The following is a 17,829-nucleotide window of genomic DNA, read 5'->3' on the forward strand; positions in this document are numbered from 1 at the left end:
AATAGTTTTAAATGTTGCTACATGAGCACTGTTTTAACTTAAAAATGTCCATTATCTCTGATGCCCTCCTCATCCAAACTCAACCAGCTAAATTCTCTGATTGGACGAGGCTTATCGGATGTCAGATCCTGAATGGCCGCCTCTTAATATGCAAAATGGGAAAATCATGTACGTCCAGCAGTAGGGCTCAGAAGGCAAATCACTCCTGGCAGCCTAATTCACTGGTCATTAGAAGGGCCAAATTGAATAATGGACTCCCAGTTAAGGGTGTGTGTATGTGTGTGTGGGTGCTGATGTGTGCGTCTGTTCGATGAGACAGGGAGGGCCATGTTGGGTGGCCGTACTGTGGCACCCTTACTTTGGCCCATCAGTTTCAATCAGGCAGCACGACAGGCACTCCCCTTCCTGCCACGACCCCTCTCCATTAGGCCACCAGCGCCCGCACGTGTTCTCCATTACGGCGCATTACCTGGTCAGTGCCCGGAGACATCACCTGAGAGGGATGTGGAAACTTCACACAAGAAACCCTGATCCCATTTCTATTAAGATTCTTCCTCTACCTCGCTTGCTTGAGGTAATCACTGGACTGCCAGAGCTTTATTGGGGAAAGTAATGGGATTTTAGGATGGCGACAGTAGCACTCACTTATCTAACCACATACATGAACATTTAACAATGATCCCCGTATTCCTCCTTGTGACGCACTTTGTCTTTATTCTCTATTCCACTTCCTTCTTTTAATTTTTTTGTTTCATCGCCACATTTGAATTCTTCACCCGTTTATTCATTGTTCATACTTTACAGGGATATTGTCTGGAACATTGCACACAAAGGCTGTCTAAGCCTTAAAACATGCTTTCCGACTGAACAGTGAAGGCAACAAATCTTCCTGGTTCTGAATCACGCCAATATCAACAGACCAGAACCTAACAGGAAACTTAAAATCCACATATTTCCCGAAGACGCTCACTCGCAGTATTAAAATGCTGCTACTCACAATAAGTAACAAACAAGCAAATACGACACTCTGGTGATTCAGGTAGGACTGATATGTCTTGAAATGTAATTTTATGGGAAGAATCGGACAGGAATGGGATGGATTGGAGTGGTAGCGCAGCCCGGTGGGCCTATCAGTCAGCGTTAGGGCTGCTGAGAGGGCTGTCTCATAGGCGGCCTCTCATGCACCGGCCATTTCCCGTGGCCATTTGTCTTTGTCCACTTTCTTTCCCGTTTCTTGCTCAATGCTTTCTTCCTTCCATCTCCTCCTCCCCCTCATCTTCGATTCCTCATCTTGGACTCTCATTCTTCTTCGATCTGTTTCTCCTCTCTCTTTACTTCGGCTTTATGATCCCCATCATAGCTCTCCTGTTTTCCTTCTTTTCCAAGTATTCCTCATGGGAAACAAGTCATTTCCCTGGCAATGGAGAATGGTCACAATAATTTAGTTTTTTAAATGTGTTTAAACTACTCCCTCTGTGAGTTTATCCTGTTCTTGAATACTCAACTGTGATTGGTTTATGAATGATTTCCTGAGGGGTTTTTTTCTGAACGAGAGATGCTGCAGTAATTTTCACTCATATCATAATTCAGCTTTAGTTTAAGTTACTGCCTTAATCAACTGATTAGAATTGTTACTGAATTAATGTTGAGTAAATGTTAAACAGGCTTGTGTCTTCAAGTTAGGCCTGAGCAAACACACCTTATTGTTATAGGTGGCACCCATGGTGATGAATGGTAATTGCGGGAGCACACTTCCCAGATATCCAGACAATGTTGCATGTGTGACGTCCACGGTTGGCTCCGGTTGTAACTCTTCGCTGACGGTCGCTTTCCTTTTTAGACTGTTTGCTTCATCTGAGCGTCAAATTTGTTTCTTTTTCTTTTGATTTTCACTTATGTTTGAAGTTGTATCTGTAGTCATCCATCTTTTCTTTGTCCATTCAGCCATAGTAGATTACTGTTTACTCGCAACACTTGCAGAGACCGGAAAAGCAGCCGCTTAGCTCCGCCTACCCTCTCTGGCAGACCAACCACTGCTGGGTGATGGAAAACGCGTCACTAACTGGGCCCTGTTTGTGATTTTTTTCCTCGAAAGTCACACCAGACACCCAGTCTCTGATACTGCAAATGCAAAGGCTTTCATCAGTGGGCCATAGGCTCAATCACCATTGTATTAACTCATTCGGCGATAGATAGTGACTCAACAGAGAGCAGTTTAGAACAGTTTATATTCCAACTCAACAGCCAAACAAATGGACCCTCCATCAGTGCTCCTTTAGAAGCTCCGCCCCCCCAAATTCATGGATGTCAATTGCAAACGAAAGGACTTTAGGTTATTTTTAAACCTTTTGTTTCATACTAAACCAGTAAAGAAGGATTCAAAATACATTGATCTAAGGTTATATATTACTGTACTTACTGGACTTACAGTAAACCTGTGTTGCTGAGTCAATCTAGTCGGGGCATTTTTTTGGGGGCAATTTTTCTGTCACTAATCTATCGCTTGATAGCTGGTTGTATCAGAAGTACTCCACAGATGTAGCATTGCTCTCCATACAATGGACTAAAATCTTGGCTATAGAGATACAAGCTCTTTTTTATTCCACTCTTCTTTGTCAAAAGCTGCCTACATTGCCCATAATGCAGCTGGAAAGAAAGGAAACTTTGATGTGTTTTGCAATTAGCCACTATGCATCAAGCATTAATGTGAAGTGAGCTTTAGAGCAACATGCTTTAGTCATATCTGTGTATAACTGGCAGACACAGCCATCTCATTTATCATTAACTTCCAGGTAATCATATACTTCTTAGAAAAAGGAGGTGGAAATACTATTAATCAGGAACAGAACAATTATTTTAAATGCTGCTCTCTGTTTATTTAGTTTGCTTTTCTAGCAAACACCCGGGGCCAACTAAATGATGAACAAAGTAACACATGTAACTCTGGAACTCCAACTATTATGCAAATAAATTAAACAGAACTCAGCTCAGTGGATCATTATCTTCACACACATAAAATGTCCAAATAAAACACAAGTTTTGTTAGATTTTCTCTAGTAAAGAGCCGTGAAATGCAGACACGAGAGACCCCAAAAATAGAAACGGGAACTGAAGTGTCAGGGCTCAAAAATCATGGCACAATCCTTGACAGCATTTTGGCCCTGTAGTTTGAATACCGCACACATTGGGTAGGCTCCAGGGAAATTACTGCGTCCAGATAGTTTCCTGTGATAGTTTTATGCCGGACAACAACACATGTAATCTTCCTGGTATGTACTTATTAGTCATAACTGCACAGCTTAGAACAGACCATATAAAGCCATTACAAGCAGATGTTTACTTCTGGTTTCTTTGGAGGAGGAAGTTGTTGGTCACTTTTCCAACTCAAACTGAAACTAAGCTTGTGTATGCATGGTTTCTGTTGCACTTGGATTAGGAGTACATTTAAAAGTAAACAACAAAAAAGGAGGCGGGCTCGGATATTTATCTTCCAAAACTGTTGTAAATTAAGTCAGTGTTAAAGTAACTACACAGTAACTGTGTCTTATGATCTGGTGCGACTTATATTCTGGATTTTACGGTAATTCCTATAATCACTAAATTAATTTCTTTCTTAAATGTGACCATGTCATTTTGGGGCATTTTATCAAATGACTAATGTTGTCTTTGGTCTGAGAAGGACAGCCTCTCAGGGTGAGGGTAGTTTTATTGGGTTGATGACAAAATTGAGAAAAAGCTGTAGAAAACGTTCGGTCGTCCAAAACTGTAGGATAAAAACAACAGCTCAACATAAAACTGAATTAAACAGAAAAGAGCAAGTGGCACCTTTCTTCTTCTTCTGCTTCTGCAGCAGCATTAAATGTCATTTGCAATTAAAGTCATTGCAAACATAACAAATTAAACTGACCCCGAAAGTGTTTTAAATCAGCAACTTTTTCTTTCCTGTTTGTCTAGCAACCTGTGTAACTGTCTTCACCTGTGTGTGTGTGTGTGTGTGTTACTGTATCCATGTACAGGTGTTCATTCACACAGTTATGTGTGTTTGTTCACTGGTGTCAGCTGTCTCCGATGTGTCGCACCCAGAGGCTGAGCAGTCAGTCGTTCTGGCATTGATGGACACAGGAAGCGAGGGCAGCCATTTAGCTGCAGCCCACCAGCCATGTTCTCCACCCTCCAAACCCCCACCCCCACTCCACTCCACTCACCCACCCTCACCCACCCTCACCCACCCTCCCTCCCTCCTGGCTTTTGCTGGTGCTGGGAGAATCATAGCCACTCACTCTGATGATTTATGACCACACCTGAAGCCAGACTAAGAAGTTTGCCCGTGTGCTTGTGTGAAAATGTTGGACGGAGGACAAAACAAGAGTAAAAGAGTGTGTACTCTACATATGTGTGTGAAAGAGCAGAGTAAGTGTAAGAGTAAAAAGGTGTTTAAAGAAACAAAAGATGGAAAATGCATGAGGGAGTTTTTTAGCTTCAAGCTGAATGATAAAATCGTGCGGTGCTGTGTTTTTGATGCACACATAATAGAGAATATTGCAAACAGAAGCGTCAGTGTGTGCTCTTCATTGTGCAGGGACCCCATTATTTCTGGCCTGGCCTTTATGACTCGGCCCCTCACTCTCTCCCTCCTCCATGAACCTTGACTCTGCCAGCCTTTCTGAAATGCAATCTCCCATAAAACCCATCAAATAAAAAATTCATATTGATACTCTGTGCCTCTGCTCTCCCCACCTTCTCCTCCTCTCACCATCAGCGGTCCATGATGATAAACGAGCGACTGTCACATATTAAAGTCTGGAACACAATAAAAGGCCGATTCTCTCCTCTTTTCAACATCTCTCCGTCCCTGCGGTTCTTTTTCTTGTTTTCTGACAAATATTCATGTTTGGGAGAAACATGAATACATTACATTTAGCATCCAGCTGAGCTTCTTATCAACAGTGAGACACTAAAGTCCAACATGTTAATGAGCAGGTAAGCTAACAGCTAACAGCTAACAGCTGTAATACTAAATTAGAGTTAAAGCTCAATTAGTTCCCCATTTTAAATGAATGCCAAGTGAAATACACGTTGTTATCAGTTATATTATATACATGGTTATTGTAGGACACTTTTTGTAAGTTATATCAGACACAATAAAGCTAACCTTGAGTGGTACACCTCTGAATTAGCTGTGCTGCAGGGGCTCAAATCACGGTGTGTGTGCAATGGCAGAGCCCATTTTTCCCTCTTAACTCCCAGCTGAGCCTCTGTGCTGGTCCATTACCCATCATGCCCTGGTGTTCTACTGCGAGCCACGATACCACCCCGGAGAGAGCCTGTCAAAGCGAGCGGTCAGTTAGGCAGGCAAGTCGTCCAAGGACCTGATTCTGTGGATGTCGTAATGACTGGCACTCTGCATCTTTAGATGCAGTGTCCTCTCCTTTCATACAGTATTATCATAAGCCAAATTAAACTTTTTTAGCATTAGCTTTTTAAGTCTTTATTCTTATAGTTCTTACATAGAACTGCAGAAAAGGTAATGGCAAGATTAATAAATGTAACAGCTTTAGTTTGTAAAGGCTTTTATACAGATTTCAACAGCTTTAATCTGCTCCTGTGAAGAAGTCAATATCGTCATTCATAATACGCCTCCACTTTTACACAGGAGGAGTTATAGTTATAGACACATTCATTCATAAACACTCGGATCATTCTCTTCTAACAACGACAGAATAGATGTTATAAATAATTTATTAGATGTTTATATACTGCTTATAAATGCTGAACAGGCAGTTAATTTGAGTTACCTATTGGATGTATGGAAAAGTTTTCTTTATTACGAAACTACTGCAAAAAAATCTGCAAACATTGTCAATCAGTATCTTAAACATCAGGGGCTGCAGGTTGGAAGTATGTACAAACCAACCGCAATGTTGCAAGTACAATTCAACACCTTCCCCACTATCAATACTTTCCCTGCCTTCCATCGTTTGCCTTTAAAAATGGCTTTTTTAAAAACATAACTAGCAAACATGAACTATGACTGCTGTTATTGGTTCTGTTCAAAGACCCTCTGCAGTTCAGGAATGGTAAACTTGCAGACAATGACAGAACTTTGCAGTTAATAAGACAGCAGTAAATACATTTGAGAAATGATTGAATCTGTATTAAACAGGAATTTCCTTTCATAGCCGCAGCTATTCGAAGTAGGGTTTGTAAAGGTCAATGTCAGGTCAGCTGAATGAATGGTGAACTTTTTTTTCCCTCAGAGGATTTTAACCACGCAGCCTCATTCCACAACTTTTAATGTGAAAATCATGTTTTTTTATTTTTAAATGTGGCTTCTCAACAAAGAATGGCTCGTGGCAGCGATCTGTTCTGCGCTTTTAAGTTAGTTTGACGTACATTATTAAGAAGTGTGTTCAACCCAGAGAACAACAACACAATATCAAATTACTTTTGTACTGGCATTACTGTGATTGTGCCGTAACATGATGAGTTGTTAATTGCAGGTTTTGCTGTGACATTAAACTCTACAGCCCTGCATTTAGTTGTCAACTATGTCAATTAAACACAAAATAGAAACTGTCCTCAAAGGCAACATTCTGAGTCTTTTAGGTTTAGGATCACAGAAGTGTTATGCTTCACCTTATGTCATCAAAGTGAACTAAACAACGCATGTTAGAGTGACAAAAGACAGTACTTGTTACTTGTAGATAGTAACAGAGTATGTGATAAAATCATCTGAGTATCACAGAACCAACTTTAAAACACAAAGACCCATGTAGTAGCTAACTTCAGAGCAGAAAAAAGACTACAAAGGTATCAAACCCTTAAGGTCAATAATAACTTTAAAGTACACTATGTTTCCTGGGACTCAGGGAGTTTGTGTTTCCTTCGGCTGCGTGGAGAGGAACCCTCAGATCACAGAGATAAGTATGTACAGGGATGTGTTTGTGCAGTGATGCATCCGCTGCTGTTTTCTCGAGGTGTGTTGACAGGAGCGGAGCGGTGGCTGTTTTTAGTGCCTGTCAACACCGCAGCATGACAGGCTTCTGAAAGTTAGAAGGAGGAGGCTTCTCTCTTTTTTTTTCGCTGTAAATGTAGTCCTGGTGACAGAAGATTCCCTTACTGGGAGCAAGCATTAGGAAGTGTCACTGATGCACTGCAGATGAAAATATTATGGGACGAAAAGGAGTTCTGAATAAAATGCAGACAAGTAAGCTGCAAGCGGTTAATTTTCTTTAATGCTGAATAGGTCTGTCTGCATTCAGTCAGGTGATACCATAAAACACCAAACTCAGTGTAGGTCTTTTCCTAAAACAAGTTTGTTTTAAATTACAGTGGACCCTGCATCGCTTGAGTGAAAGGTAAAAGACTAAAGTAAAGGAGATAAGTGTTTTCAAAGCTGAGGTGCCTCCCCAACCGTCTTTATAATGACACCAAATAGCAAACCTTTTACGTGAGATGACACGAGAAACAGTCCGACCAATCGGCAGCCATCATCTTGTCAAGGGACCAATTAGACGCCATCATTCCATCAGTGGTCCAATTGTCATGTTATCATTGATACAAATTACAACTGTGCTGACTTGTGTCCCTTTTGGATGTATTGCCCAGCTATAGATGAAAAACCCTGTGTTTTATACATGAATGCTAAAGAGTTGTTTTAGCCACTCTTTTGTGAACAAGAGTTTAACTTTTAAACCAGTCTGGGCAAAATTAAGAAAGTGATTAAGTGTATTGCTATTAGGAAAATGACACAAAGCTCAGTAGAAATCAGGTGCAGGACTTCATGATTCTGTTCAAACTTGTTCTTTCAGTCAGACACAGGTGATGTTGAATACAGCTTATTAAAGTTAGTAACCCAAAGCAGCAGACAATGCAATAACTCAGAGGGACGAATAGAAGGTTTGGGAAAAGTACAAGTTACTGAGCAGCAGAAAGAGGCAATTGCAAGTTAAAGATACAAAGGTGAAAGTTGCACTACTAATGCATTATTACGGTACAGACTGTGAAAGGCATGATGATTAGGAAGTTGACATTTACATAAAGAGAGATCAATCAAAATCAAGAATCTGTAACATAAGTATAAGTAATAAGTAATAAGTAATAATAAGTTACTAAGAAACACACATCTTAGGCTACGAATCCAAAAATACAAAGCAATGAGTTATTCAGTGCCAGAACACTCAGCCACGAGGCACTCATTTTATTTAGGGCGGCTGTGGCTCAGTGGGTCGATCGATTCTCAATTGGAAGGTGGGGGTTTGATCCCTGACTGCTACAGTCACATGTCGAAGTGTCCATGGGCAAGACACTGAACCCTGAATTGCTCCCGGTGGCATAGCCATCGGGTATGAATGGACATAGATCTGATTGGAGATTGGCACTTATGCCTTTGCTATCAGTGTGTGAATGTGTGTGTGAGAAGGTGAATGTGCAAAACACTTTGAGTGGCTGGAAGACTAGAAAAGCGCTATCTAAGTGCAGTCCATTTACCATTTAGTCATTATTGGTCAAGGTTAATGTATGAACTCTGTATCAGTATTCCGTAAGTGCATTCCCTTGCCATTTGTAGTGAAGGTTCAGGTAGATAAGGTACTGCAAGACAAGAAAAAGCAGGCATTGCCTTAGAAACATCCCAAATACTTCTGTAATTGAGACATCAATGAGATAATGGAATAATATCCATGTACAAAGACTGAAGTGCTGCCAAAGCCTTGGCAAATAACATACAGACAGAGGAGGTTCCAAAACATGTTCACTTTGGCATCAGCTGTGAACATCAGTTTCTTTACCTTCACCCTGCTGGAGACGGGTCAGATGGAGCAAGAGTACTTTTACAACTTGGATTATGTTTCAAAAATTTGGTTTCATAAAACTATACATCCAGTGACTTGCACAGTTCTATGGAAAATCCTTTCCTGAATGCTAATATATTGCTGTTTTGTGTTTTAGCACCAATGGACCTTTCAAATTAATGCATTTTTACTTTGTGCTCCATTTCAACGGCATAGATTACCATTAAGTTCTTGTTTAGAAGTCCAAACAAACCAGCTGCAGAGGAAGGTACTTATGTGCATTCAGAAATAGATTTTCATGTTTCCTTTTTTGTAAAATTATCAAACGTAAGCTCATCATGCAATTCAGATTATTTGTTTAATTATTATTCCCATGGCTCTCAGAGTTTTTTAAGGTTTGAAGTTGGTCTGAGGTTATTTTGATGAAGATCTGACTTCCTTCACCAGCCTTCATAGGCAGTTTTTTTTGGGCCTGCCAAGGGCAGACCTTTCCATCGCCTTCTGTTTTAGAGCAGATAATGATTCGCTTTTATTTGGAAAAGGATTGCATTTTCTCTCTCTCTCTCATCCTCTATCCTTCGCTCACCTTTACCTTTCCATCTCTCGCACCCCCGCCCCTGCACCCCACCTCCTCCCGTCAGTTGGCCGCTGCCGCTGCTCCCTCCACGGCGGCGATGCTCTATCGCTCCGTCACAGCGCGAGCAAGGGATGAGAGACAAATCAAAACCACCTTATTTCCCCTCAGTCCCCCTCACCATGCCAGATTGAATTTGAGGTTTTTCATCTTCTTTCTCATCTTTCTCTTTTCCCTGCCTCCCTTGGCGTCCACTGCGAATTACCTGGATCCAAGCCATCTCACAACTCCATGACGCAGTATCGTTTTTGCATATGGAGGGAGATAGTCGGCCGCCCTCGCTGTTGGTTCTTTTGACTCACTTTAAATCCACTCGCTCAGTTGTGTGTTGTTTTGAGCGTCCTGCCTTGCTCTAACCAGTCTCCATGCATGAAAATGTCCAGATTAGTTTTGCTGGCTTTAATGTCTTAACATTGTTGATCTCAAAAGAAACGTGCTGAAGCACTTGCAGAAAATGTTTATCATTGATGTTCTGTACCTCACTATTCCTGAGCAATTTGACAGCTGTTGACCATAATGTGTTTATACAAATGTATACCATGAGATATCTCTAGATTATATTTGATAGTACAACATATTCTCAACAGTGGTCAACATTTGTTTGCGGTCAGCACCTTATATTTACATAGTACATGGTTATTTCAATTTTTTACCTACCTTCAGAACACCTACTTTTGTTCCAGTAAGTGTGTGTGTCAACTCAATCACATCTCATTTGTTTGGCTCTGGAAACATTTTGTCATTTTAACAAAGAGTACAAACCGTGAAATAATACTTGGGTCGCAATCAGGCAATTGACCATATTAAAGAAAATATTTCTGGCATATTAGTTGAATAGATATTCCTTAATTTTTTTTCGATGCACGATATTATCAGCAAATTATCGGTACCTCCAGATTATGGCTTGAAAATGACATATCGGTATTGGCAGATATGTAATTTTTGTGCCGATATTTACTGCCAATAAAACAACGCTTTAATTATGCCTAAATGCTCGATGACTCCCTAAAAAAGCTTGACGTAATGCTATAACATTAACTCTGTGCGAATGTGTGCGCTCACTGCGTGCACCACCCCTCTTCTGTCAAGCGTGAAGAAGGGTGCAAGATAGGTACAGTCAGGTATGGCAGTTTTCAAAGTTTCCGAAACGGACAGCAAGGTTGTGCTCAGCATCATTCATGCGGGGAGGGGCCAAATCTCGTTCATTCAACACTACAAATGTAATCGCCCATCTCAAGAATCTGCCAGTGGGCCACTGCGGTAAGAGTAGGCATGGTATCAATTCCACTACAGGGGAGACTTGATGTTCTCTGCAATTAGGTGGGAAAAAACACGGGCCTGATATATCGGTATCGAAATCAGCAATCGGCAAAAAGGGTCGGAAAATATCGGCATATCGGATATCTGCAAAAAATTCAATATCGTGCATCCCTATTTTTTCCACATTTATTATGTATCAGACAAGTTGATATATTCTCTAAAAGTCTGGATTATTATTACTTTAATTCACCACGTTTGTGAAACATGTTTGCAGGACTTGATCTGAAAGACCTTGTCCAAGAAAACATATAAACCAACACGGATACATATGCAAATATGTACAGCAAATCGTACATTTACAACAGCACTGAATTGTCTTGCTAATCATGTGGACATTTCTGACAATTGTTTCCTCTTTGACCCTCATGTAGTTTTAAAAACCATAGAATGATTTCAACAGGGATCATTAATCTCACTCCACACCAAAACATCAGATTTCACTTCAGGTTACAGATTGCAGTGAAAAGGTCTTTTCTGAAAGCCGTGCCCTTTAGGACTGCATGGCCGTTTACCTCCAGATTTACTTCTCGAGACACACACATCCACAAACAGGCACGGTCATACACACACACACACACTTTATGAAACCTCACACACATTTTATGAAACGTCCCCACTGATTGCACCTGATTTCAGGAATAGTTACAGATTTATGACCAAGGCGGTCTCATCTGAAAATCAAAACTGACAGGCACATTTGCATTGCGTGCTGATTAAACTGCACAGCAGTGTGTGTTGGAGGAAGCATGGAGGAGGAATACATGAATAACACCACAGTCTTGTTAAATATTTAGTTTTACACTTGGATATATTGAATAAGGACAATAGACTTTTAATGAAAGTAAATAACCAATCAAAGATGTTAAAAGCGACACGTAAAACTCGATGATTTAAAGTCTGGGAGCATGAAACACTGCAGGAGTAACGACCTATAAGCGCTGCGTGTGGAGGTGGTTTTGGGTTGCTGGATGAGCGTGGGGGGGCCGGGGGCACCTGGTTCCTGCTACCTGAGAAAAATGACTCTCATCTCCCACTCTGCTGGACCAACTCCCACCCATCCTCCCCTCACCCCACCTTTTCATTTTCAATTATGGGTTAGAATATGAATCTTTAATAGGGTGATAATTGTGCTAGCATATTTGCTGTCACCCACCATTAGCCCAGATTAATTAGCCCATTTACTTTAGCTTAAGAAAGTGTCTGGCTGAGGAATGGGGGCACTGATGGAAGACGGGTGGAGAGAGAGTAGAATCAGCACAATCTGTTCTGTATCATAATGCCATCTTTCTCCTGCTTCCTCTCTGTCTCATCGTGTCGTTCGCCTCTCTGCCTTTTCCCTCTTTAACTCTCTCTTTCTCTCATCTTACTTACTCTGTTAGTCTGTTTCATCAGTCTGCACTCATCTGCCCCGCTCTCAGCAATATTTTTTGTCGCGCTGTGGCTTTTCAAGTGGTTGTGTGAGGAGACTCATGGGGGAAGTCGTGCCGTTGAAACTTTCTTACAACTATTACGTCTGTAATTAGCAGTATAGTGTGGGACCGTGGTGCAACTTTTCCATCTAAGCCCCGTTTCCAAGAGGGAGCAGAGGGAGCAGGCTGAATGATTATCAAAAGCAGACCTAATGGTTGACAGAAATCACCAGGAAAATTTCATTCAAACAATTTTAAAAAATGTCATATTTTGTTTTGACATTGTAACCAGGTAAAGGTGAAAGAGACCAACAGGGTAGCTCCAACAATTTTACACATAATTCAGTATTTTTTCAAGTGGTTATGTTTTACAACATATTTAACATATTAAAAGCTGCAGGAGAAGCCTGTAGAAGACAACTCACAGACAGCCACTACGGAAATCTGCAGCCCCCCTTATTATACGTTTTTTTAGTCCTCAAGCTATAAGGCTTTATGTGCCAATACTAAGTCTTGGTTATCTCCCATAGTTTTTGCTAATATTGCCTTATTTTAGTAAAAAAAAGCTCTGAGCAAAAAACCCAGCATAACATTCCCAGCACCAACACCAGACAAAGTTATTGACTTGCTGGTAAATAAAGTAGAGAATTTAGCAGGTAAAGAGACAAATATATTTATCAGAAGATGGTGGAGACCAAAGAAGGAGCTAAAAGGAGAGTGAATATTGAACTTAATTTGTCAGGTGGTCAGAAAAGATGCACAGTCAAAAACACACAACACACATGCAAAAGAAAAACGCTGCAAATCCAGTCAACAGAAGTGCCCCAGACCTGTAGGGGCGCTCAGTGTGACAGGTTTATTTTTAACGGGAGAGAGAGGGAGACAGTGAATGTATCATAGGGTATTAATTATCAGACTTTCTAACATTAGTCACCGGAGTGGAGTGTCTCTGTTGTCCATGTCCCACTGACTGTTGTGCAAAAAACAAAACTTTATAACACGAAATCACACGGCTTTTGTTGAGACATGGCTCCAGAAGGAGAGATAGCTTTGCTAAAGTAACCACTGCTGAGTGTAGCTTCTGTTAGCTACCTGGCACTTATTGTGCAGCTAGCAGTAGGCTACTTTTACATAGCTCTTGTCAGGCTCTGAACCCAGTGTTAACTCCTCTGACCGAAAAACAGGGGCTTCAGATGTTCGAAAGAGTTTTAACGGTGAACACACCTCTGTGCTCGGAGCCCGACACTGAGCAGATGTTAACGCATTTGTTTTGGACTTTTGCATGTTGTTTCATTTCTGAATTTGCAGTCTCTTTCTTCTACTGGAAACTGTTTGGGCTGTTGCAGCGCAATTGCCCTTGTCAGCCACCGTACAAAGGGCTTAAATGAAATAAGTGTTTTAACGTTCAGTCTTGACACTGTAGGTTTTGAGCCCCTGCCATTTCACATGCCAGGAGAAAGACAACCAAGTTGACATTCCCATTCCCCATTTATTGCAAGTTTAAACAGTGTCAAACACTGACCAAATGTTTTAAAAAGGATGGATAAAATGCTTTCTGATTGTTTGGCTTTCTTAATAATCTCATTTAACTAAACGTTAAAAAGCAGCAAACAGAGCCAGGTGCAGAAAAATGGATATCGCCTCAGAGTTGCTGTTTATTGTCGGTGTAATTGGCAGCCTGAGAGAACATTTCAGATTCCATGAAATCATTTCATTCTATGTTGGTGTGAAAAATATTGCTTAATGGAGCTTTAATCGCACTCTCCACCTTGGGATAAGTCGTGTGTGTGTGTGTGTGTGTGTGTGTGTGTGTGTGTGTGTGTGTGTGTGTGTGTGTGTGTGTGTGTGTGTGTGTGTGTGTGTGTGTGTGTGTGTGTGTGTGTGTGTGTGTGTGTGTGTGTGTGGCGGCGGAGTAACTTGGCCATGTCACTAGCTGTATATCTCTCAGCAGGCAGTAGGAAATGAGGTCTAATCGGAGGGATATTAAAGTCACAATAGACTGCTCCTGCTATTAAGGCCTGTCAGCCCTGGCCTCCTCTCTCACCTTGATATCTCTCCGTCTCTGAATATTTATATGCCTACATCACAGGCTACTTACACACTGCACTATGTGCATTTTTCATTGTGTGTGCTTGCTGGCGCATCAAGAAATTCATCATCACTTGAGCCACTCAAGGTCTTTGAATGAGTTTATATATGCGCTTGTGTCCCTCTGACCGTGCTTATGCAGTCCACCTTTATGTCCTCTGATCCGCAGGTGCAGTGGGGGCAAGGCTGCTCTCAGGTCAGAGCAAACCCGTCACCATGGATGTGGATGAGGAGGAGAATATGAGTGAGTCGACTCTGGTTTTCTTCATTTTTCAGTCCGTTTGTCTTCCTGTCTGAGCAATGACTGGTCTCTACTTTTAAATGTCTGCCTGTATTTTAGTTTCCCTTCTTTCTGTCTGCCTGCATGTCTTCCCTCGTATGCCCCCCTGTTCTTCTCCGATGTGTAATCAGTCTGGGCATATTTTGCTTGCCTATACTACAGTATGAGTATAGTGCTTAGCCTGCATTTAAAAAAATCCTGTAACATGCAATACAACAAAAACAAGTCACCCCACGTGCAAATGTAACCTTTGCACAAAAATGTCACCTAAACAACTAATACTGTCCATATCTCGTGTTTACAGTGCCTTTCGTTGTATTTACCTCCCTGTAGTTTTCCCACATTTTACAGTGTTTGGGATTTTACTTTTTGATTAACAAACAAAAGCAGACATCTGTTGGATGCAAGTTAACCTGAAGGCAATTAGTTGCATCTGATCTTCACAGCAAAGCACTAAAAGCTTTTCGTATTTTCATTTGCAAATACTTTTCTATGGCAGGCAATATCCCCCCTCCCACTTCAAAGCTATGGACTGTTTTGTGTTGGTCCATTACTTACAATCTGAACTGACCTTTCGCTAAGCCCCTCCCTTGAACGCCCAATGTCCAATCCTACGTTAGCAACCGTAACTAGGCACGGGAGGCCTGTCAAGCTTTCAGATGCCATAACTGTGTGCATATGAAATCTGCAAGTCCGACAGCAGATTTCCTCAAAGAGGAAGTGTCATATTTTTAGCTTTTTCTGAGCCAAAATCTCAAAAGGATTGACATGGATTATAAATTGTGAAAGACCGCACTCGCAGCTTAATCCATCAAATATCAACAAAAACTCATTTGTTCAGTCAAGACGCTAACTAACTTGGCTAGATTAGCATGTTAGCAAACAAAGATAGTTGAATATGAATTATAAGTTAATCCAGATCCAGTGGATGGATCAAGCCCACGATATACGAACAATATCCTGACGCGCTTTAAACAAAATGAACAAGTGGGATAATTAAGTTTGCTAGCAATGTGCTAAAACATATTAGATAATGAAAGTTATAGGGAGTCTAAACATTAGCTTAAAATAAAACAATATACTGACCTACACTGCTGTGCAAGAACATTGTTGTTCCTGTATGATTGTCCTTAACGTGAATTGTCAAGGCGTGGGGTGTCTGCCGCTTGCATTGGGACCGGTGAGCTCGATTTTTTATGGGAACTAATTGTCCAGAAATTTGCTGTTATTTCCCTTGGAACATCTCTCACTGTTATAGTTGAAAATGCCATAATATTTACATGCCGGTGTGAAAGCTTGACAAGCGTAGCAACAGTAACCAAGGGAGGCGGGACTTAGCGAAGAGTCTATTAAAATCCACTGTAATTCGTAGTTGTAATGTGAGAACATATGGAAAAGTTCAAGGGGGATGAATACTTATGCATATTTTTACCCTCCATAAGCATAAGGGGAGTCATCAGTTTGTCCTAACCTGAACTGCGGAGCAGTGCATACACACACAAATACAAGACGCTGATTTAGCTGAAACTTTTTTAGGACGAGCTAATCTTAACATCTGAGAGGCTTCAGGTCATATTACAGATTCCCTTTACCTTCATTCGCTCTTTAGAAAATCCTCTCCACTCCAGCGAACTGAACTTTAATTAGACATTTCAGTTTGAACTCGATACCTGAGCCTCTGTCGGCACGGAAAGACATGATTAAATGTGTTTTCCCTCACCTTAACAATTTTGAACTCGCATTCAAAGAGAGCTGTTATCCTAGCGGTGCCCTATCCTGCAGTACAAATGAAAAGATCTTATTGTAGTGTCACGCACAGTGTTTTTCGCTCTGAGGAGAAGCATGTTGTTATGTGTTAAGTCAGATATGCAGAGTTGCGAAGTCGTCTTTTTCAAAGCCTCTGAAGCCTCTTTCTTTCATTTCTAGTCAGCGGATATATTTGAAGATAAAACGCAGTCCAAGCTCACACAACGTTTTTTTTTAAATACCAAGGGAAGACCAGTGAAAAACATGAAATCCGTTCGAACTTTTATGTGACAACCTTAGCAGTTCTTGAAATTCTTTAATCACATGTATCATCCCGAATGAAACGCCCTACAAACCCTTAAAATCAAGTTGTGATGAAAGGCTTTTTTTGACAGCTTTTTTTGGTTCATGAAACCCTCACAGGGATTTTAAACTTCATGAGATCTAAGCATATGGGATCTTTTGTCTTTGCATAACTAATGGGTGCTGATTACACAGAAGCGGGCATGATAATGACCTTAACTGCATGTGTGTGCCATAATTAAATGCATGGTGTCGTGGCTGTTGCTTGATGGCTTCTGTCCTCTGATCTGGTCTTGGGCTCTGAAGTACTTTGGGATATCCATCATCCTGCAAAAAGCTATTATACTTTTAACTGAACAGTATCAATCTGAAATATGTTGAATGATTAATACAGTTTTTTTCTGTGTGCCATGATATTCACTGTATTTGTCTGTGCAGCATGTTAGAATTTTCAGTATGTTATTTCATTTGTTGATTGGCTCATTGGTGCCTATTCACAACAAACATGTTTCAGGAGAACTTCTAATTGCTAGCTGAACGTGTTTTTATAAAGGGCCCAGATTCTGCTGAGTTTTCAGCACATTTCAGAGGAATTAAACTTCAACACTTCAATAAGAAAGTATATTTTTTATCTGGCAAACACAGTTTTCCTTCAATTGCATTAACATTTTGGAACAATATTGCACAATATTACTCATTTATGGGCCATTTAGATAAGTACATTATTAATTTAATTCAACGAAAAGCCCTACATTTCAAGTAGCTTAAATCAAAACTATATCTATGTGTTACAGATTACATTCTGACCTAACCTACTACATGATGTAAATGTTGGAAAAATTAATTGAGAATGAAAGTCCTCTCTCAATTTTTAAGTTTGCTAAGATTGTGTCCAAGACACATATTCCACAATAGGAAATGGTTACGTTACGTTGTCCCTCCTTTCCCTTCTTTTATTTGGACGCTTTGCAGAATACATGCACACACCAAAAAATATTGCATGTCTTTGATGCACATATGTTCGTAAATTAATGATATGCGGTTTGCTTTCCTGATCTTAGAAATAAGTGTCTTCTTTTCTTGCCTTTACATATGTTAATTATAGTATGCAGATGGTACCAGCATGTCAGTACATTTTGCAACCTGAAACACTGTTCTCTGACAAACTCCATGGGGGGGATCTCAGAGGCGCAGGGTCTTATGAATGGCACCTCATTAGAAACAGATTCTGAATTCAGATTTTCCTCATGTTAAATA

At 40.7% G+C, this 17,829-nt stretch overlaps 1 protein-coding gene across 2 annotated transcripts in view; it reads left to right on the forward strand.

Moving 5' to 3' along the window:
- adarb1b (adenosine deaminase RNA specific B1b) overlaps positions 1-17,829 on the forward strand; it is an 80,551-nt gene that overhangs the window by 42,613 nt on the left and 20,109 nt on the right. For both annotated transcript variants that reach the window (XM_069662743.1, XM_069662742.1), the window contains one exon: positions 14,413-14,487. In XM_069662743.1, the coding sequence (XP_069518844.1) occupies positions 14,460-14,487 (28 nt within the window). In that variant the 5' untranslated portion in view covers positions 14,413-14,459. The remainder of the gene's footprint in view (positions 1-14,412; positions 14,488-17,829) is intronic.

This window comes from Semicossyphus pulcher, unplaced genomic scaffold (assembly GCF_022749685.1).
Source record: "Semicossyphus pulcher isolate SPU_LCO1_2020_fin unplaced genomic scaffold, fSemPul1.0.p SCAF_15, whole genome shotgun sequence".
NCBI lineage: Eukaryota > Metazoa > Chordata > Actinopteri > Labriformes > Labridae > Semicossyphus > Semicossyphus pulcher.